General features: G+C 47.4%; 1 protein-coding gene across 2 annotated transcripts in view; it reads left to right on the top strand.

The window, feature by feature from the left end:
- Window positions 1–19,522, top strand: part of ZCCHC4 (zinc finger CCHC-type containing 4) — a 99,993-nt gene extending 80,471 nt beyond the window's left edge. Inside the window, exons 11-13 of one of the 2 annotated variants that reach the window (XM_075333711.1) lie at window positions 6,026–6,077; window positions 15,570–15,714; window positions 19,270–19,522. In XM_075333711.1, coding sequence (XP_075189826.1) covers window positions 6,026–6,077; window positions 15,570–15,714; window positions 19,270–19,384 — 312 coding nt within the window. In that variant the 3' untranslated portion in view covers window positions 19,385–19,522. The remainder of the gene's footprint in view (window positions 1–6,025; window positions 6,078–15,569; window positions 15,715–19,269) is intronic. The other variant, XM_075333714.1, reaches the window with a different exon arrangement.
- Window positions 19,523–23,446: the final 3,924 nt, after the last annotated feature.

Consider the following 23,446-nt stretch of genomic DNA (forward strand, 5'->3'; position numbering starts at 1 on the left):
CAGTCCATAATCAGACAGGACCGATTGGCATCTCCCCAAAGATCACTTGGTCGGCACCCCCACACATGTCAACCAGGCCCGTTGATATCGGCAGGCGTGGCCCTTTTTAGTCTAATGTCTGAGGGCTTTAATCCCTACCCAGGATTTTTTTTATTTACATATCTAACCTGAAATTAATTCTCCCTTGCAGTTGATACCAAAAAGAATATACGAGGGCGCATGTAAATGTAATTTTCTTTATCGTTCCTATGGGAGACCCAGACCATGGGTGTATAGCTACTGCCTCCGGAGGACACACAAAGTTACTACACTCAAAACGTGTAGCTCCTCCCTCCTAGCATATACACCCCCTGCTAGCCAGTCCTAGCCAGTTTCATGCTTTGTGTTTCAGGAGGATCACACACACATGCATTCTCTGATTTTGATTTTTGATTTTTCCTTTTGGACAAAGATTTGGAAGAAAAGCGGGTCCAGTCTGGACTCCCGGCATGTCCCTTCTCACCCCACTGGGCGGTGCTGTTAAGGTTGATTTCAGGGCTGTATCCCTTTCATGCCGCGCTCCTTCACCATCCCATGCTGGGGCTCTGGCTTGAAGTGGGAGCCAACACGGTTCTCACTGCTTTGCAGGAGACCGGTCTCCATCCGCAGCCCTTTTGCAGGACCCTGCTGGACGGAGCTATCATCCCCCAGGAACCTGGCAACCTGCGTCTCAAGCTAAGTATATGAGACGTTATTACCACAGAAAGTGGTCTTTCCAGGGGTCCTTTATGTTTATTTATTGGGGGAGTGTGTTTTATGTTTGGTGTTAACATTTCCGGCCGGTTCTCCAGTTTTCACTGGAGAACCGCGCCGATGGTGCCTGCACGCCGGCCGCATGTTTTACTCTAGGCCCCGGCTTCGCCTGAGGCCTAGTTTCGGTTTCCACTGTCTCTGCATGTCAGTCTTGCAGAGAGGCAGTGTAGCTCCGCCCAGCGGCTGCGCAGCACAAGGGAAGGGACACTCCTCATTGAGGAAGGATTCCCTCCCCTGGCTACCTCACTGAGGGAATCCTTTTGCCGCTCTAAGAGTAGGCCCCGCCCCCTCTCCTCGCTCCGGTCGCCATTTTCTCGGCGTTCTCTGTGCCTGCATAGGCACAGAGATTCCACAGTGTGACAAGTGGGGACCTGGGCTGAGGGACCAGGGGGCACAGACATGTCTGTTTAAACGATTGGCAGCCACAACCTCCGGTTGTGCAGCTGCTTGTTTTATCGGTTTATATATGCTGGGGGCCAGTCTTGACAGAGCCCCCACCTCTGCAGCATGTCTCACAGAGCAGGGCTGCAGGTTGTTTTTATTATGCACTGCAGGTAGTCTCGTACGGCTGTACCGAGCTCATAACCATGGTGGCCCCTCAGCTTGGAGGCAGAGCCGATTGATTGCTAATTAGTGGCCCCTCCATCTGCTCCGGTTTCGGTGGCTGACCCCTGAGGGAATCCTATTTCCAGGGGTCGGCTGTCCTGGCATCTGCTGAGCATGCAGCTCCCCTCTCAGGGCGTTTTCTGCTTCAGCTCGCTCAATAAAGCTCACAAAGGACTCTCCTTCTGGGCTCAGACCCCGTCCTCCTGACAGGGAGACACAGGGTCCCCTGTCCTTCCCCGTCCCGCAGCTCCGATTACGAGCTGACTCACTGGACGAGGAGGATGTCTCTACCAGGGGCTCGGACGCTACTTTATGTACATTGATCCGTCCGTACGTGACGCAGAGCCGAATGATTGGATTGCGTCCATTATACTTGTACTGGACCTCCATCCGCCCGTATCAGGGGAGTATTCCCCGCTGGCAGAAAGGCATCAGTATACCTTTAACAGGACGAGGAGTGTGTTCTTTAACCACTCCAGTTTTCAGCCTGCTGCGTCCAAGCTCACAGCCTGTCCTGCAGACCCCAAAGCGGGGTTCTGCGGCCTGTTTCCCCCTCCCATCAGAGGTGGTCAAGGAGTGTACTCATTCGCCAAACGTGGCCCCTCCAGTGTCCAGACTTTCAGCCCGGATAGTTGTATCAGTGGCTGACGGCACCTCTATAGGGCTCCCACGGTACATTAATTTTGTACTGGACCCCAATCCGCCGGAGTTACCTTACCTAGGAGAACACAAAGTGTGTTCCTTAACCACTCCAGTTTTCAGGCCCCTGTGACCAAGCCCAGGGTCCGCTCTGACAGTCGCTTCCCATGAAGCGTGATTCTGAGGACTGTGTTTCCCCTGTCCACCAATGGTGGTCAAGAAGTGGGCTCAGTCACCTCAGGTGGCTCAGCCCGGACCGTTATGTCAGTGGCTGTTAGCTCCTCACTTAAGGTTTTGCGGTCCGCCCGGTTGTCCTTGGGCCAAGTCGGTATTGGGGCGGCAGCAGCTTCGTTCTCCTCAGCTTTACGGCAGTGCGGTTCTTTTGTACCTTCTCTGCTTGTCTGGAGGAGATGCATTCCCTCACAGGGACTCTATGCCCAAAACGGTTGCCTGAACTTCCAGACTTCAGTCTTTTCATCCTATGCCAGGTCTGCCATGCTGGACACCGCACGGCGGTGGTCTTGCCTACTTTCCTCGCTATCCGCAGGCTCCTGTGGCTTCGGTAATGGAAAGCAGATGCCTCTATAGGGGTTCCTTGCTGGGCTCCCCTTTGGTGGGACCAGTCTCTTCGGAACCAACTGGATGAAATTCAGGAAGCTCTTGGCGGGGAGAGTTCTTCCTTGCCACAAACCTAAACCAGGGAACCTGTCCAGGACAGGAATCAGTTGAGGTTTTGGTGGTTTCCGTTCCTCCATCTGATCGTCCTCTAGCTCGGCCTTGGTTCATAGAACCAAATAGCTTGAAGCTGCGTCTTCAAAAGACCGCAGGAGATGCTACCACGGAGTCAGCTTCCTCCGAGCTATCTAGCCACGCCAACCACCTCCTTGGTCGGTGGCAGGCTCTCTCCACTTGGCGACGTATGGTTCTACCACGTCTCCGTTCAGTGGGGGCGAGATCATATCTCCCATGGCTACAGGATGGATTTCTGTCCACCCGCCAAACAGATTTTTTTCTGTCACCTCCCGGCTCCAAGGCCGCCGCCTTCTCACAGGCCGTGGCATTTCTTGCAGGCCAATGGAGTAATTGTACCGGTTCTCGACTGGGAACCGTTCTGAGATTTTTGTTCAAATCTATTTCTAGTCCCCGAAGAGGGCGGTGCCTTCCGACCTAGATCTTTAGCTTTTTCAGCATGGTCAGGTGTGGCGTTTTCACATGGAGCCTCGGTCTTGTTCCGTGTGTTTTTTTCACCGGATCAATCAAGAACCCAAGGAGATTCCCTAGCAGCCATCGGCATCAGAGATGCTTTTCGGCAGGGGTCAATCGCAGTTTCACACCAGCGTTGACTACGTTTTGCCATCGGAGTGGTCCAATTCGTGGCTCTTCCCTTGGGGTTAGCCACGGCCCCTCGAGTATTCTCATTGGGGCTGCTGTGATTAAGGTCCTGCACCCCTAGGGATTGGCAGTGATCGTTTGCCCTGGACGGCCTTCTTCTCGGGGCTTCATCCAGTGCAGACTCTTAGCAGAGTACTTCGCTTACTCTCGCCACTCTAACCTATCTGGGTGGCTTGTCATTCTGTTCAAGTCCACTCTGACTTCGAACCAGAGGTTCTCAGGGACGCAATTCGAGACTCTGTCGGCTCTTGTGAAGCTGCTCTTAGTCGATCAGTAGTCCCTCCGCTGGCGGTCGACGTCGTTCTATCAGACACCAAATACAGGTGCTGGTCAGACGGTGGCGTCAATGGAAGCGATTCCTTGCCCAGTTTCTCCTGCGTCCTCTGAGACTGGATGTTTTCCGCTGTACACGCGAACTCCCTCCTTCCACGGGGTGGTGGCTTTGCCACTGACCAGGGGCTCGTTTTCAGTGGTGGTTTCGGCCACTCTGTCTCAGGGACGCTCCTTCCTGGCCCCGTCCCGGGTGATCCTCACCAGGGTGCTGGTCTTTCCGCCTTGGGAGCAGTATATCTCCACCGTGGAGCGCAGGGCGCTTGGACTCTGTCCGCATCAGCCCTCTGGATCAATAGGCTGGAAATCAGAGCTCTTTTTCTAGCTCTCTAAGCCTTCACCATCTGTTGGCGGCTAGGCACATTCGAGTCCAGTCGGAAAACGTGACAGCGTTTTCCTACATCGACTTCCAGGGCGGGACACTCAGCCGCCTGGCAATCTTGGCGCCTCAACATTCTTCAGTGGACAAGGGACTCCTAGTCCACCGTATCCGCAGCCCACATCCTAGATGTCAAAACTGCGAGGCATACTATTTCAGCTGTCCAACCGTGGTCCACAATCCTCAGGTTTTGCGGTAGACACACTGGCTCATGTTTGATCCCAGCTTCGTCTCTACCTCTTGCCCAGAGTCCTGCGCAAGATCAGTAAAGGGGGCCGTCGGGTCATTCTCTTACTCCAGACTGACCCAGGCAGGCTTGGTACCCTGACCTGCTCCTTTTGTCCGTTAGGTTGCCATGGCATCTTCCGGACTGTCCAGACCTTTTCTCAAAAGGTCAGTTTTTTCCGTCAGAATTCTGGATTCTCAGATTGACGGCGTAGCTATTGAGTCCTGGATCTTGGCGACTTCTGGTATCCTTCCTGAAGTCATCTCCGCTATGACTCGAGCTCCAAAGTGTCCTTGGACCTTTTTAGCCTTGCCGACCCTCCTGTCCCTTCCACAGTCCGGTCTACAGCTAGGACTATCCCTCATTAAGGGACAGGTCTCGGCTCTGTCAGTATGTGCCAGCGGCGTATCGTCCGGCTGGCTCCGGTGCGCTCCTTTAAGGGCGCATCTCACATCATTCCGCCTTTCCGGCGGCCTATGGAGCCCTAGGACCTTAATCCGGTCCTCCCGGTTCCCGGAAACCCCCCTTTGCGCCTCTTAGGGAGGTTTCTTTGTTTCATATTTCACAGAAAGTAGTCTTTCTAGTGGCTATAATTTCCCGCCAGGGAGTTCTGGCGGCACTTTCTCTGAGTCACCCCCTTTTTTTGGTCTTTTGCATCAAGACAAGGTGGTCTCCGTCCGACTCCGGACTTTTTTCCCTAAGGTGGTTACAGCTTCCACCTTATCCGGGGCAATTTTCCTGCCTTCCTTTTGTCCGGCTCCTGTTCATCGCTTTGAGGAAGCGTTGCATATCCTGGATCTGGTGCGGGCGCCCCGGATCTATGTGTCTCACACCGCCGTTATTAGGCGGTGCACCTCTCTCTAGTACTGACTGCTAGTCAGCGTAGCGGTCTCTCGGCATCTAAGCCGACCCTGGTTCGTTGGCTTAGGTCGGCCATTTCCGAGGCCTACAAGTGTACTCAAGTGCCTTCCCCGCCGGGGATTAGAGCACATTTGATCAGACCTGTCGGTGCCTTTTGGGCTTTCACGCCAGGCTACGGCTCAGTAGGTCTGTCAGACTGCAGCTCGAATTAGTCTGCATACTTTTTCGAAGCTCTATCCAAGGCATGCTCTTGCTTTGGCAGACGCGGGCTTGGGCAGACGCATCTTTCAGGCGTCTGTCGCCCATTTGTGAAGTTGGGTTTGCCTGCTTCTCAGTTGTCTGTTTATTCCCACCCATGGACTGCTTTTGAACGTCCCATGGTCTGGGTCTCCCATAGGAACGATAAAGAAAAAGAGAATTTTGTTACTTACCGTAAATTCTTTTTCTTATAGTTCCGTCATGGGAGACCCAGCACCCTCCCTGTTGCCTGTTGGCAGGTTTCTTGTTCCGTGTGTCTTCACCGGCTGTTATTGTTGTAGACAGAGGTTCCGGTTCTTCCGGATTTTACTCTGTCTCTTCTTGTGGGTGGATGTCCTCCTTCAGCTTTTGCACTAAACTGGCTAGGACTGGCTAGCAGGGGGTGTATATGCTAGGAGGGAGGAGCTACACGTTTTGAGTGTAGTAACTTTGTGTGTCCTCCGGAGGCAGTAGCTATACACCCATGGTCTGGGTCTCCCATGACGGAACTATAAGAAAAAGAATTTACGGTAAGTAACAAAATTCTCTTTATTTTCTTCTAGGATGGCCGAGCGTGGAAACACTGTCTCCTGTGTAATAAATGTGTGAAGCCATGTAAGTACCACGCTAGCATTTCTTCCTGTTAATTTGCAAAACTAAAAGTAAGAGGTAACTACTGAACTTTATTTTCTGATTTACAGTATTTTTTTTAGTAATTACTTCCTTATAATCTTGCATACAAGTTGTCATCAAAGTCTACAGGAATTGGGTGGAACCTGGAATTAGGGCCAAAGAACCATACGCAAATATATCCTGTCAGATACAAAACCTATAAATAATTATCATGAGATGGCACAGCTTATTAAAATACAGGGGCACATCCCTTACACATATAAATAGATTAGCTTGCAGTCGGATTCACTATTCCTTGGTTATTACTGTTTCTGCAGAACATGCTTCTACAACATGCTAAGGCTCGCGTGAAATCCGGCTCACAGAGACAATCAAGATGGTGACCTGATGTTAAGGTGACCCATTGACTGGATCCCTGTAGCAAAAAATGAAAGTCACAAAGTTTTATTTGTGAATAGAGTTGTGCGAGTACCTAACTATTCATACTCGCTATACTCATAACAAGTACTATTTACTACTTGCTTATTCGTTCCAAATAGCGTGTGCGATGCAAGTCAATGGGGAAAACTCGCAAAGTAACGAGTAACTCGAATGCCGCACTATTTGCTACTCGCACGAATAGTACGGCATTTGGGTTACTCATTACTTTGTGAGTTTTTCCCCATTGACTTGCATTGTACACGCTATTTGTAAGGAATATGTGAGTATTACACAGTACCCGTTATGAGTATAGCGAGTGCGAATAGTTAGATACTCGCTCAACTCTATTAATTCTTTTCCTCTCCTTTCACTAAGGATTTGCCTCCATGCTATTCCGATCAAAAACATAAACGCAACACTTGTTTTTGCTCCCATTTTTCATGAGCTGAACTCTAAAATCTAAGACTTTTTCTATGTACACAAAAGGCCTTTTTCTCTCATATATTCACAAATTTGTCTGAATGTGTATTAGTGAACACTTCTCCTGTGCCAAGATAATCCATCCACCTTAGGGCCATTTCACACATCCAGCATTTTGCCGGATTGACGGACCCGGCACACTCCAGTACAGTGTTGCTGTACAATGGCATTGCGGCAAGCTCCGGTCACATGCTCCGGTCACATGACAGCATGTGACCAAAGGTTGCCGCGATGCCATTGTACTGCATTACACTGTACTGGAGTGTGCCGGATCCGTCAATCCGGCGAAATGCCAGATGTGTGAAACTGCCCTTACAGGTGTGAAATATCAAGATGCTGATTGGACAACATGAGTATTGCACAGGTGTGCCTTAGGCTGGCCACAATAAAATGCCACTCCAAAATGTGCAGTTTTATCACACAGCACAATGCCACAAATGTCGCAAGTTTTGAGGCAGTGTGCAATTGACATGCTGACTACAGGAATGTCCACCAGAGCTGTTGCCTGTGAAGTGAATTAAATGTTCATTTCTCCACCATAAGCCATCTCCAAAGGTATTTCAGAGAATTTGTCAGTAGAGCCAACTGGCCTCACAAAAACAGACCACGTGTAACCACAGCAGCCCAGGACCTCCACATCCAGCATCTTCACCTCCATTATTGTCTGAGACCGGCCCCTCTGACAGCTGCTGCAACAATCAGCTGCTTAAATAAAGAATTTCTGCAGAAACTGTCAGAAACCATCCCAGTGAAGCTCATCAGCTGCTTGTGGTCCTCATCGGGGTCTCCACCTGACTGCAGTTTGCCTTCGTAACTGAATTGAGTGGGCAAATGCTTTTATTCAATGGTGTCTGGCACGTTGAAGTGGTGTTCTCTTCACGGATGAATCCCGGTTTTCACTGTACAGGGTATATGATACACTCGCAAATGGTGGTCAAACCAGATACTGACACATTTTCTGACCCCCCTGGAGCCCCCCAATACTATAAAACTGCACATTTTATTGTGGCCAGCCTAATGCGGGCTTTACACGAGACGAGTTATCGTGCGATGCATCGTCGGGGTCAAGGTTTTCGTGACGCACATCCGGCATCGTTCACGACGTCGTCTCGTGTGACACCTCCGAGCGACGCAGTATCGCTCACAAATCGTGAGTCGTGTACTCGTCGCTCAGTTTTAAAAAATTCTTTAATTAAAATGGCGCCGGTTGTTCATCGTACCCGGGGTAGCACACATTTCTCCGTGTGACACCCCGGGAACGATGAACACAGCTTAGCAGTGTCCGGCGGCTATGCGGAAGGAAGGAGGTGGGCGGGATGTTTATGTTCCGCTCATCTCCGCCCCTCTGCTTCTATTGGCCGGCGGCTGTTTGACGTCGCTGTGACGCCGAACGTCCCTCCCCCTTTAGGAAGGTTGATGTTCGCCGCCCACAGCGAGGTCGCTCAGCAGGTAAGTACGTGTGACAGCGGTTTCACGACTTTGTGCGAAACGGGCAGCGATTTGCCCATGACGCACAAACGACGGGGGCGGGTACGATCGCTCGTGACATCGCACAATCGGTCGTCTCGTGTAAAGCAGGCATAAGGCACTCCTGTGCAATAATCATGCTGTCTAATCAGCATCTTGATATGCCACACCTGTGAGGTGGATGGATTATTTCCATAAAGGAGAAGTGCTCACTAACACAGATTTAGACAAATTTGTGAACAATATTTGAGAAAAAGGCCTTTTGGCTACATAGAAAAAGTCTTAGATCTTGGAATTCCGCTCATGAAAAATGGGAGCAAAACCAAAAGTGTTGTATTCATATTTTTGTTCAGTATATAAACCATTAACATAAAGGAAACATTCACATTCTATCCATAGAAATCTTCGCAGTGTGTGCCCCTTTGAAGGTTATAATGTCCGGATAAACTAATGGTGTCTTGATTGCCCCCTTAAGAAGTAGTAGTGCCCTCTTATAAGTTCATGGTGACATGGAGCTAAACGACCCATGACGTACCCAGTACTTCATGGCGAAATCGCGGCCCCGGAGCCCCCGTTAGTGCGATCGGTGTAATCAAATAGTAGATTCGGGAAGGAGGGGACCTCTGCCTGACCTCAGGAGGGGTGGTGCCTCCTCCCCGAACCTACAGAGGTTGTGATTGGCTGATTAACGCCGCTCAGCCAATTACAGTCACTGTAATGTTCCAGCCATTGAAAATGGCTGGAACATTGAAATCCAGCCCTGATCAGAGCAGCTGTAGCTCTGATCATTGGCTGGAGCTGGGTGATAGGTGATTCACCCGCCCCCAGCTCTGATTGGAGAGACCGGTCTTGTGGCCGATTTCTCCAATCACCGTGGATCTGGTGCCGGTGACCCGAGTCCGTCCCTGAAAGCTGAGGAGAGCGGTCGCCTATCGGTAAGTTATAGCCCCCCGATCCACCACTGTCCCGCCCCGCCGCTGTCCCCGATACGCCGCTGTCCCCGCCACTGTCACCGCCGCTGTCCCCACCACCGCCAGCCACGCCGCTGTCCCCGATCACCCCGCTGCTGTCCCCGATTGCCACCACGAGCAACGCCGCTGTCCCCGCCACCGCCAGCCACGCCGCTCACCCCGCCGCTGTCCCCGATCACCACCGCCAGCCACGCCACTCACCCCGCTGCTGCCCACGATCGCCACCGCCAGCCACGCCGTTCTCCCCGCTACTGTCACCGCCGCTGTCCCCGGCACTGCCAGCCACGCCGTTGTACCCGATCACCCCGCCGCTGTCCCCAATCGCCACCGCCAGCCACGCCGCTGTCCCCGCCACGCCCGCCACTGTCCTTGCCGCCATCGCCAGCCACGCCGCTGTCCCCGCCGCCGTCGCACCCACCTTTTTCAGCCGCCGCTGCCCCCGAATCTGCCGCCACTGTTCCCGATCGGCCGCTGCCTCCTCCATCGGCTGCCCCTTCTCCATCCGCCACTACACCTCCCCCCCCTCCTCCTCCATGTGCTGCAAGCTGCCTCCCCCACCTCCATGTGCTGCCTCTCCCACCCCCTCCATGTGCTGCCCCCCCCCTCCATGTGCTACCTCCCCCCCTCATGTGCCATCGCTCTCTCCCATCAGACTCTGCCCCCCTCCCCGATCTGCTGCCTGCTCTCTCCCATCCTCTTCATCTACGCCCCCTCTCACCCTCCTCAATCTGTTGCCTCTTCTGTCTGCTGTGATCCTGCTGCCTGGATCCATCCTGTAAGGTAGCTATCCCCAATCTCACCCCCCCCATCCTCCGCCGCTCCTCCATCCGCTGCGCCATTTCCCATCCTCCATCCGCTGCGCCATTTCCCATCCTCTGCCGCTTTTCCATCCACTGCGCCCTTTCCCATCCTCTGCCGCTCCTCCATCCACTGCGCCCTTTCTCATCCTCTGCCGCTCCTCCATCCGCTGCGCCCTTTCTCATCTGCCGCCCCTCCATCCGCCGCCGCGCCCTCTCGCGTCGCATTATCCAGTGCAGCTGCTCGCTTCCAGACTGGAGTGGATGATGCGATGCGAGACTCGTGCATTGCTCTCACATTTGGCACTGGTCTTAGTGGCAAGCGCTCATATTTTTTTTTATTCTTTTTTTTTTTTTTTACTGACGTCTGTATTTTTTATTTCGCCAAACTATTTTTTTTGTATATGGGCGTGGGGGGGTCTAGTTTCCAAAATGGGGTCACGTGGGGGAGCTCCATTGTTTAGGCACCTCAGAGGGTCTCCAAATGCAACATGGCGTCTGCTAATAATTCCAACCAATTTTGCTGTGAAATGGCGCTCCTTCTCTTCTGAGCCCCGCCGTGCGCCCAAACAATTGATTTCCACTACATGTGAGGTATCTGTGTATTCAGGAGAAATTGCACAATACGTTTTATGGTGCATTTTTTCCTGATACCCTTGTGGAAAAAAAAGCTACCTGGTTGAAAAAACTATTTTGTGGTAAAAAAAAAAAATATATATTTTCACGGCTGAACATTACAAACGTTTGTGAAGCCTCCAGAGGTTCAAAGTGCTCACTAAACAGCTAGATAAATTCCATGAGGGCTCTAGTTTCCAAAATGGGGTCACTTGTGGGGGTGCTCCATTGTTTAGGCACCTCAGGGGGTCTTCAAACCCGACATGGCGTCCGCTAATGAGAGGAGCTAATTTTGCACTCAAAAATTCAAGTGGCGCTCCTTGCCTTCCGAGTCCTGCCGTGTGCTCAAACATTTGATTTCCACCACATATGAGGTATCTGCGTACTCAGGAGAAAATGGACAATACATTTTATGGTGCACTTTTTCCTGATACCCTTGTGATAAAAAAAGCTACCTGGTTGAAGCAACAGTTTTGTGGTAAAAAAAAAATTTTTCTTTTCACGGCTCAACGTTATAAACGTCTGTGAAGCCCCCAGGGGTTCAAAGTGCACATCAAACATCTAGAAAAATTATTTGAGGGCTCTAGTTTCCAAAATAGGGTCACTTGTGGGGGAGCTCCATTGTTTAGGCACCTCAGGAGGTCTTCAAACTCGACATGGCGTCTGCTAATGAGTGCAGCTAATTTTGCACTCAAAAATTCAAATGGCGCTCCTTGCCTTCCGAGTCCTGCTGTGTGCCCAAACATTTGATTACCACCACATATGAGGTATCTGCGTACTCAGGAGAAAATGCACGATACATTTTATGATGCAGTTTTCCTGATACCCTTGTGAAAATGCTAAATTTTATGGCTAAAGTAACGTTTTTGTGTAAAAAAAAGTAAAATTTTCATTTTTCCTTCTACATTGCTTTGGTTGCTGTGAAGCTCCTAAAGGGTTAATAAACTTCTTGGATGTGGTTTTGAGCAGAATGAGGGGTGCAGATTTTAGAATGGCGTCACTTTTGGGTATTTTCTGTCGCTTAGGCTTCTCAAATCACTCCAAATGTGATGTAGTACCTAAAAAAAATTTTTTTGGTAAATTTTGTTGGAAAAATGAGAAACTACTGATGAACTTTGAACCCTTCTAACTTCCTAACAGAAATTTTTTTTTTTTCCTCAAAAATTGCGCTGATGTAAAGTAGACATGTGGGAAATGTTATTTAGTAACTATTTTGTGTGACATATCTCTCAGATTTATGGGCATAAAATTTAAAATTTTGAAAATTGCAAAATTTTCGCCAAATTTCCGAAATTTTCACAAATAAATGCAAAACATATCGGCCTAAATTTACCACTGACATGAAGTACAATATGTCACGAAAAAACAATGTCAGAATCGCCTGGATCCGTTGAAGCGTTCCAGAGTTATAACCTGTCAAAGTGACACTGGTCAGAATTGCAAAAAATGGCCCGGTCTTTAAGGTGAAAACAGGCTGGGGGCTGAAGGGGTTAATAATGACCAAAATCTCCCCTTATGAAGCAGTAATGCTCTGAGTGTCCTCTTATATAGTAAAAATGTCCCAATAGAGTTGAGAGTGACACTTGCCTGAACAAACAGTCGTGAGCCACACAATGGGGTTCTTTCAGCCACTGTTTGGGGACCACATTTCTATAAGATACTGCACATTATCCCATTTTGCCTCACAGCCCTGCCCTACCTCCATTCACACATTCACAAAGAATTTCCATACAAATGTGCCTTACATCAGTGAGCTGTCAGCACGTGTGTGATTGAGAGCACTTCACCGGGATTATATCATTTACTCACGTTTGCAAATATTTGACAACTTTTCACCAAAAAAAGAGACCTGAATATGGAGCAAGACAAGGAAAAATGCCTTTGTGATCCTGTCTGTATATTAGGATCTTACAATGGGCCTAAGATATGATAAAAAGTATTTTTTGACTGATCATGTTTTCTTCACATTAACTTCCCGTAGACATAATGTAAGTCATTGATATTAATATTTCACTATGAATTCAATTTACTGAATTTATTATAGTTTTGGAAATCCCATTTTCGAAACATTCTCGAAATTCACTTTCGAAACATAGTATTCTGTAATAGACCCTGCTTTTCTTATATACGTTGTTGTTTTTTTTATTACTATTATTATTATTATTATCTTTATTTATATAGCGCCAACATATTCTACATCACTTTACAGTTATATTCCATTACTTGTTTCACCTTTTTTCCATCATAAAAAGTCAAGTAAATGCATAACATTTTATCTTTTTATTTTTTCTATCAGTTTTAGGTTATTTCTTGTTGTTTTTCCCATAGATATACTGTTATTGTTGTTTTCAACGCTTGTTAAAGTTCTGATTTCATTTGCTTATCAGGAAGGTTTAGTTCCATTGGTCACGTGGAGCAGGTTAAAGGTTTATTCCCATCTTCATAGAAGGGTATTATCTGATTCTTGTTAAGCAGTCTTGCAATTTGCTGATTACTAAAATTTTCATCCATCCTTGAGATGTTAACCCATTTCTGTTGTTTACAGCTCGTTGCCTTAAAGAATGGCCGCAGCTTCTAGACAGCAGAACATGTGCGGTGATTACAGACTCCTTTTCTATTGAGCTTGTAAATACTGGAGCTGGCCAGGATAACTAAAGCTGATACCTCCTAATCTTGGACCAGCTTCTACACAGTGCTTACAAGCTATCGGTGGTAGGACGACAAGCTATAAACAAATGTGTTAATATCGCAAACGAGGTGGTCCACTACAATGTATAGTGAGTGACATCGATTTAAAGCTGGGAAAGAAGGCTTTTTCCAAATACCTTCTGTTGTCCATTTTACCTGTGAGTGGCGCGATCACTTTCTGCTCATCCTCATCACATGACCTGGGCTGCAGTGAGCTCTGATGTCCGGTGATCTCATGTCAACTTCCGGAATTGAAAGTTGACCTGACATCACCGAGGCGGGACCCAGTCTCCTTGAATGACTGGGCTGTGAGGAGAGTTTCACCGGACGTCACAGCCCAGCATCATGCGCACTCTTTTTCACTGCTTTCATTAAAGGGAACCTGTCACCACTTTTTCAGCCTATAAGCTGCGGCCACCACCGGGCTCTTATATACTGCATTCTAACATGCTTTATATAAGAGCCCAGGCCGCTGTGAGAACATAAAAACCAGTTTATAATACCTAATGGTTGCGCGGTTGGCCATATGGGCGTCTCCATTCTCCGGTGCTGCCTCTTTTGGCCATCTTTGTTCTCCTTCTTCTCTTGCCGCGGTGCATGACGCGTCCGACGTCATCCACACTCGCCGGCATTCAAGTCAGGACCGGCAAGTGTGTATGACGTAGGCGCATCTTGCACACAAGCTTCAGAAAGAGGATGAAAATGGCCGAAAAAGGCAGCGCCAGCACCGGACAACTGAGACGCCCATATGGCCAACTGTGCGACCGTTAGGAAAGTATTATAAACTGGTTTTTATGTTCTCACAGCGGCCTGGGCTCTTATATACAGCATGTTAGAGTGCTGTATATAAGAGCCCGGTGGTGGCCGCAGCTTATAGGCCCCAAAACTGATGACAGATTCCCTTTAATGCCCTGCAAAGTAAAAGCATTGCAGATTCCCTATAACAGAGCACCACAAGCACGCAAAATGCTGGGTTGTGACATGCTGTAAAACTCTGCCCTCACAGCCCAGTCACTCGGAGAGTTTGGATCTCGCCTCGGTGATGCCTGGTCAACTTCCAGTTGCAGAAGTTGACGTGATATCACCGGACATCACGTGACATAATCGGACATTAGAGGCCGCTGCATCCCAGGTCACGTCATGGGGACTGAGTGGACAGCGATTGGGCCACTCACATGCAGAATTGGAAATGTGAGTTATTTGGAAAAAGACTCTTCATAGCTTTAAATCAATGTAGCGACTATACATTGTAGTGCACCACCTCTTTAATAAGCAGTACATTGCTTAGTTGCTTGTATTTACGATCACTATCTGACAATATCTATTTAAAAAGATGGGAATAAGGCTCCCATGCACATTAGGTTAAAAGTGGGATTAGTCGGTCATCTGATGTCCTCTGTTCCCCTACAGATGATTTCAAGGAAATGAGAGTTGAGTTGTGTGAATTCACATGCACGACCATTTTATTCTTCAAGAAATAAAGCCACTGTCCTCTTTATTAAAAACAAATGGACAATCGTGCTGAGTCGGAAGTGGTAGCAGTTGACCAAACAAGCATCTACCCCACCATCGCCGCATGTGTATGGCCTGCTTAAGGCATCGTTCATATAATGACTTCTGCTCATAGCAAACTATCAAAACTATCCCACATCCACTTCCTAACTGACCTTTGACTCTTGCGGTCCGAAAGGTTTGGGAATTTTTAGTGGTAAGAGTGGTTTAAACCACAACAAAACACATAACATTTTGATGAGGTTTTGGCAGGTGGAACTCTTTTATTCATTAGGTTTCACCTGCAAAAGATTCTCGGCAAATTAACTCATTGATGAACCGCAGCAAATCAAGGTGAAAACACAATCTAAATGTTGTTGAGATTTACATACAACCATGGCATTGCTGTGTCACCACTATGGTACCTTCCTCTGCCTTCCCATCTACAATATGGAGGGGAGGCATCATTTTACTTTTTACTTTAGGGTTATTGTGTATAATTACATCTAAGAATCTGCTAATTCAAGACGGGTCTTATTTCACAGCGTGGGCTCATTGTTCCTCTTGCGACCGATGTGCTCTGGAAAACCATCCCTGTGGCAGTGCTGTGGAGGGCTGCTTTCAGTGTGGAGAAAAAGACCACAAACGCAGCAGCTGTCCTCGCCGCCATGTTACTGGGGTCCTCAAAAAGTGAGTTATGACACATGCATAGAAAAATTATTTAATAATTCAACAGTACATGTGAAAATAAGCAACTTTTGAATACATCTTATCAGAGAAATCTGCTTCTTTCTTCTTCTGGACTGATCTTTCATTCGGTGAAATCTCAATTCAGTAAAGACAGATTTTCCCATTACTCAGATCAGTATAAAATTCTGTTGAGAGAGGAGGAACATACACACCCAGACATTGTGCTGCACGTTCTGAAACCACACAGTCCTCCGTAGAACTTTATGAGCACCAACTGTCTTCTCTGAGTTAATTTGTAAATTTGTATTCACTGATGATAGATTTAAAGGGGTTGTCCGACATAACAAACATTTTTGAGTTTAAGCTAATCTGTGCTGTATTGTCATATAAAATCACCCCTACATCTCTGCACCGCATACACACATCGGGCTCTGCACCGCATACACACATCAGGCTCTGCACCGCATACACACATCAGGCTCTGCACCGCATACACACATATGGCTCTGCACCGCACGCACACACGGCGCTCTGCACTGACCCCCCCTACCCCCTTAGGGAACACATGTAGGGAGTACATACTCACCCGTCCTCGGTCCCCGCCGCTCCTGCACGTTCGCGCGCTGTCTGTGCTCTGGCCATATCAGCACAGTAGTGACGTCACCGCTGTGCTGAAGAGAGCACAGACAGCGGGACCGTGATGAGAAGCAGCGCTGCGCTGCTTCTCATCAGCGCTTTCAAATGTACCGGCATCTGTGATCTGTGATGCCGGTACATTTGAATGTGCGATCCTGAGCAGGGGGCCTGGTGCTGGCGCTGACAGGCCCCTCCCCCAGGTCACGGACCCCACAGCAGTACAGGGGGAGGTTGTGGGCAGAGTACGGGGTGCGGGCGAATCTGTGGGAGGGTGCAGGGACGGGGGGCGGGGATTCCACGCACTGTACAGCCCAGCAGGGAGGTGACATGCTGTTTCCAGATTTGCATGTCAACATGGCTCTGCTCATGTTGACATGAAATGACCGGAAGCAGCAAAATCGCGGCAGGAGCGGTCACATGACCACTCTGAGCCGGGAGAGAGGGGCTGACAGCAGGGCAGGTAAGTGCTCACTATCTACTTACCTGCCCCAATGTAGCCCAATAGGGTAATAATGAAAAAAACTCAAAATAAGCCGGATAAACCCTTTAACTGGTGAACTGAGAATTTTGAGAATGAAAGATCAATTCTGGAGTAGAAAGAAGAACATTTCTCTATATATATACATATATATGTGTGTGTGTGTGTGTGTGTGTGTGTGTGTGTGTGTGTGTGTGTATATATATATATATATATATATATATATATATATAATGTGTATATATATGTGTATATATATATATTATGTATAATATACAAGGGTTGGACTAAATAATGAAAACACCTGGAAACATCAACAAAAGTTAGTTTAATATGGTGTAGGTCCATCTTTTGCGACGATTACAGCCTCAATTCTCCAAGGTATAGATTCATACAAGGTGTGAATTGTTTACAAAGGAATTTTAGCCCATTCTGCAGTTAAAACACCCTCCAGCTCTTTGAGCGATGATGGTGGCGGAAATTGACGTCTAACTTTAATCTCTAAAATCGACCATAAATGCTCAATAATGTTGAGGTGTGGGGATTGTGGGGGCCAGATGAGATGCTTAACTACATTAGAATGTTCCTCGTGCCATGCTTTAACGATTCTAGCTGTATGAATTGGTGCATTATCATCCTGAAAGATAAAACATACACATATTACATAACACATATAATCAACTACAAAACATTAACATATGTCACGGTTTGCATGTTTATAACATGTTCGAAGATTATGATGCCAAAACGTTAGGTGTTTCCAATATTTTGTCCAACCCATATATATATATATATATTGGTTACGTTTAGTTGTGTGTGTCTTTATTTTACTGTGTATTGCTTGAATAGAAGAGGTACCTGTCTGGGGCTGGTATATATTAGATGGCAAGTGAGCAGTCAATTCATTAAAGCAGGATAAATAGGCTAGAGTATAAGTCAGTGATTTTGTTGAGGGCCAAGTGATGGTTAGATGACTTGCTCAAACCATCTCCAAAATTGGGTCTTTTGGGAAGTATGCACACTGGTTAGCACCTACCAAAAGCAGTTTATTATAACAGGACAACGTAAGGGAAAAACAACTGGTGAACTTGCATCACAGATATGAGTGCCTTTATAGTGATAGGTTTATGTGCTCATTACTTGATTAAGCATTAGTGTAGCGTGCTTGGATACTCGTGGAGCTCGTCCGAGTAACAAGTGTGCTTGGATGTGTCGTCCATGAAACAACGGCCACACAGCACAGGTGTGCTTTAATGCATGATGTATGCAGGATCCCAGGGAGAGCCATTAGCAGTCTTTGAATGTTTCAACTGGGGGATAAAACATTGTTCTTGGATGTAGTGTATGAAAAGAAAAAAAAAAACGCCCATGGAGACTCTAGTTTGCAACTTACAGGACTTAAGCCTGCTTTACACGTTACGATTAAGCATACGATATCGTATGCAATCGTAACCGCCCCCTTCGTATGTGCGGCACATTCAATTTGTTGAGCGTGTTGCACAAACGATTATTTCCAGTCACACGTACTTACTCTTCCATATGACCTCGATGTGGGCGGCGAACGTCCACTTCCTGGAGTGAGAGGAACGTCCGGCATCGCATCGACGTCACGTGGCAGGCGGCCAATAGAAGCGGAGGGGCGGAGATGAGCGGGACGTAAACATCCCGCCCACCTCCTTACTTCCGCATTGCCGGCGGGAGCCGCGGGACGCAGGTAAGATCTGTTCATTGTTCCCGAGGTGTCACACGCTGCGATGTGTGCTATCTCGGGAACATTGAACAACCTCACGTTCAATTTTTAGCAATTGAACGAATTGCATGCGAAGAACGTTTTAACGTTCAATCGCAAGTAGCTGTCACACATTACAATATAACTTACGATACCGGATGTGCGTCACTTACGACGTGACCCCGCCGACACATCGTAAGATATATTGTAGCGTGTAAAACCCGCTTTAGGGTACCGTGAGCCTCCTTCGTAGGAGACCGCAGCCTCCTGTGCCCAAGATCAGGGTTGGGAGCGCTGCGGTCTCTCGCTTGTATTCTCTCTATGGAAAACGCTTGCGACTCCGCAGCAAAGAATTCACATGCTGCAGCCCGGAAAGCTGCACCACAGGTCTGTTTTTGCTGTGGGCCGTAAACGCACAGTGGGCATGGGATTTCTAGAAATCTCATCCACTGTGCTTGTACTGTACAACACAGCTATTTGGACGCAGTGAAAACACGCTGCATCCAAAACACTGCAAACACTGATCGTGGGCACGCAGGCTTAGTCTTCCATCTTGGTGCCACATAGCAGAAGACACCTTTAGGAGTAAGAAGGACCTCCCAGCATTAGGCAGGTAGTTTTAATTTTATGGCTTCTCAGTAGAAAGCATTGTGCGCCTTCACAGAATTATATATACAAAAATTCTAACAACATTTTTTCATTAATCTATCAGACAGCAAAATACGAGCAAAAGAAATCTAAAAATAAAGACAAAGAAAACATCACAAGTTCCTGCCAGCTGGAAGAATAAAAACAGGCAGAGGAGGAAGAAGAAACCTGCGTCCTGAGTGTGATATGTCTTCTTGCATAACATAGTCACAGTCTGTCCTTGCTTATAACTTTCTGCTGCTTTGTTCTTTTTGTGCTTCAACATTTTCATTTTTACTTGTGATTTGTAACTAATAAACCATCTCCCTGCACTTCTGTCCTGTGACTCAGAGCTGTGCTGAACACATGTCAATAAAGTCGTACAGGGTCCATGCTTTAACAAGTTACTGTCTAATGGCAAGTGCTGAAGTCAGATATTCAGCTGTCCGACCCTGCCGATATACAGTACAGACCAAACGTTTGGACACACCTTCTCATCTCTAGAGCAACTGTTAAGAGGAGACTTTGTACAGCAGGCCTTCATGGTAAAATAGCTGCTAGGAAACCCCTGCTAAGGACAGGCAACAAGCAGAAGAGACTTGTTTGGGCTAAAGATCGCAAAGAATGGACATTAGACCAATGGAAATCTGTGCTTTGGTCTGATGAGTCCAAATTTGAGACCTTTGGATTCAACCACTGTGTCTTTGTAGAAAAGGTGAACGGATGGACTCTGCATGCCTGGTTCCCACCGTGAAGCATGGAGGAGGAGGTGTGATGGTGTGGGGGTGCTTTGCTGGTAACACTGTTGGGGATTTATTCAAAATTGAAGGCATACTAAACCAGCATGAATACCACAGCATCTTGCAGCGGCAAACTATTCCATCCGGTTTGGGTTTAGCTGGACCATCATTTATTTTTCAAGAGGATAATGACCCCAAACACACCTCCAGGCTGTGTAAGGGCTATTCGACTAACAAGGAGAGTGATGGGGTGCTACGCCAGATGACCTGGTCTCCACAGTCACCAGACCTGAACTCAATCGAGATGGTTTGGGGTGAGCTGGACCGCAGAGTGAAGGCAAAAGGGCCAACAAGTTCTAAGCATCTCTGGGAACTTCTTCAAGTCTGTTGGAAAACCATTTCCGGTGACTACCTCTTGAAGCTCATCAAGAGAATGCCAAGAGTGTGCAAAGCAGTAATCAAAGCAAAAGGTGGCTACTTTGAAGAACCTAGAATATAAGACATATTTTCAGTTGTTTTACACATTTTTAAGCATTTCATTCCGCGTGTTTTAATTCATAGTTTTGATGCCTTCAATGTGAATCTACAATTTTTAGAGTCCTGAAAATAAAGAAAATGCTTTGAATGAGAAGTTGTGTCCAAACTTTTGGTCTGTACTGTACAACAGAGGCATCAGTATATGTGTGCACCATTACAGGCACCGAAAAGGGGGGATACTGTAGGCTGTGAGGATACAGTCAACTAATATGGTTGTGTTGGAAGCAGGAAAAATCGGCATGTGTTAGGATATAAGCAACTTTGACCAGGTCCAAATTGTGGCTAAATGACTGGGTCAGAACATCGCCAAAACACCAGGTCTTGTGTGACGTTCCTGGTGTGCATTGGTTAGTACCTGCTGACAGTGGGCAAAGGAAGGACAATTGGTGAACTGGTAGCGTTCATGGATGTCCAAAGCTCATTAATGGACAAATGTTTTGTGACATTTACATTTCACACCTAACGGAGCTTTTTGAGATTTTAGTTTATTAACATGGAGTTGATCCTGCCCTTGTAGCCTTCGTTCTTCTGGGAACACGTTCTACAAGATTATGGATATGTTTGTGGGAATTTGAGTACATTCATCCAGGAGAGCATTTGTGAGGTCAAACATTGATGATGGAGGAGAAGATCTGGTTAGTGATCTCTATTCTAGTTTATCCAAAAGGTGTATGATGTTCTTTTACACCTAACTCCCCCAACCATGACATTTTGGTCTTTGCTTTGTGCCCTAAGGCCCAGTCATGGCGAACAAAATAAGGTCTTCCCTCAACTATTTCCATAACATTTAAACGTACAATTATTCAATATGTCTTTGGCCTGGAAAAACAACCTTAGGGAATTATCCCCCCTCCACCAAACTTCACAACTGGCACAGCCAGGAAAATCTGTTTTTGTTCTGGCATTTGCCAAACCCAGACTTGTCCATCAGATGCTGAACAAAGAAGCATGATCTATCACTCCACAGACCATGTTTCCCCTGCACCAGAGTCCAGATGGGGTTGTTTTACACCACTCCATCTGACACTTGGCATTGTGTTTGGTGATGTATGACTTGCATACAGCGACGCAACCATGAAAACCCATGACATGGAAACCCGACTCTCAATTTTTGTGCTGATGTTAGCACCATGAGGTTTTGAACTCTGCACTTACTGAGTCAGAAGGTTGACGACTTTTATGCACTCAGTGACCTGAAGACTACCCTAAGTCCCTAATAGGGGAAGACATGGGATGGATAGGGTCTGTCCTCAGACACAGTAAAGCGGGCTTTACACGCTATGATATCGTTAATGAATTATCGTCGGGGTCACGTTGTTTGTGACGCACATCCGGCGTCATTAACGATATTGTAGCATGTAATAGTTATGTGCGACCTGAAACGATCGCAAAAGCGGCAAAAATCGTTTGCCGTGGAGAGGTCGTCCTAAAACAAAAAATCGTTTACCTCTCGTTAGCGATGTTGTTCCTCGTTCTTGCAGCAGCACACATCGCTGTGTGTGACACTGCAGGAGCGACGAACATCTCCTTACCTGCCTCCACCGGCAATGCGGAAGGAAGGAGGTGGGCGGGATGTTACGTCCCGCTCATCTCCACCCCTACGCTTCTATTGGATGGCTGCCGTGTGACGTCGCTGTGACGCTGCACGACCCGCCCCCTTAGAAAGGAGGCGGATCGCCAGCCAAAGCGACGTCGCAGGACAGGTAAGTCCGTGTGACGGGGGTAAGCGAGGTTGTGTGCGACGGGCAGCTATTTGCCCGTGTCGCACAACCGATGGGGGCGAGTACGATCGCTTGCGATCTCGCTAGCGAGATCGCAGTGGGTAAAGCCCGCTTAAGACTAATAGAGTCTAGTTATCCCTATTGAGACTTGCATGACATCTACATTAAGGAATTATGTTTTTCTAGTCCAATACAATGGGCTTTATTGGATTTTTGTCTTGCTGTCCCTCATTTTATTTGCTGCGCTTTTTTTTTTTATATATACATATATATATATATATATATATATATATATATATATATATATATATATATATATTGAAAATGAATTGTACGACAGGCTCCAATTTCGATGTAAACAGAACCTGTAACGTCAGGCTTTAGAAGTCATCTGTGGTCAGGTTTGGTAATACAACAATCACCGATCTTTATCTGATCTGTCTTCGTAATTACATTTGATGTTACCTGCAATAAAGAACATAAGTTGGCATACAGTGGATTGACCGTAATACAATGTTCTATTATATTACTCTGGAAAACAAATCTTGCAAATATTCCAAAAGAAAACATTGCATGAAATTAACCTTTAACCTAGCTATTTAATCAGCACAAAGATGGGAAAGGTTGATGAGGATACAAATTCATGAGGACTACACAGTGATGGGATTACATTTTGTGATGATTACACTGAATATTTAAGAAAGACAAAAAAAACCCTCAATAGGGAAGGTGACAAAACAATGTTACCCTAAAGGTACTGTCACACATAACGAGATCGATAGCGAGATAGCAGCTGAGTCACGGTTTCTGTGACGCAGTAGCGATCCCGTTAGCGATCTTGTTATGTGTGACACCTACCAGCGATCAGGCCCCTGCTGTGAGATTGTTAGTCGTTGCAGAATGGTCCGGACCATTTTCTTCAAAGGCGATGTCCTGCTGGGCAGGACACATCGCTGTGACACTGTGTGACAGGGTCACAGTGACTGCTGAGATCGTTATACAGGTCGCTACTGCGACCTGTATTGTTCCTGCATCCCTGGTAAGATCTGACTGTGTGACATCTCACCTGCAACCTCCCAGCGACTTACCTGCGATCCCTATCAGGTTGCATCGTTTTCGGGATCGCTGGTAAGTCATTGTGTGTGACTGGGCCTTAAGGCGGGCTTTGCACACTACGACATCGCAGGCCGATGCTGCGATGCCGAGTGCGATAGTGCCCGCCCCTGTCGCAGCAGCGATATGTGGTGATAGCTGGCGTAGCGAA

Source organism: Anomaloglossus baeobatrachus, chromosome 1, assembly GCF_048569485.1.
Source record: "Anomaloglossus baeobatrachus isolate aAnoBae1 chromosome 1, aAnoBae1.hap1, whole genome shotgun sequence".
In the NCBI taxonomy this organism is placed as follows: Eukaryota; Metazoa; Chordata; class Amphibia; order Anura; family Aromobatidae; genus Anomaloglossus; species Anomaloglossus baeobatrachus.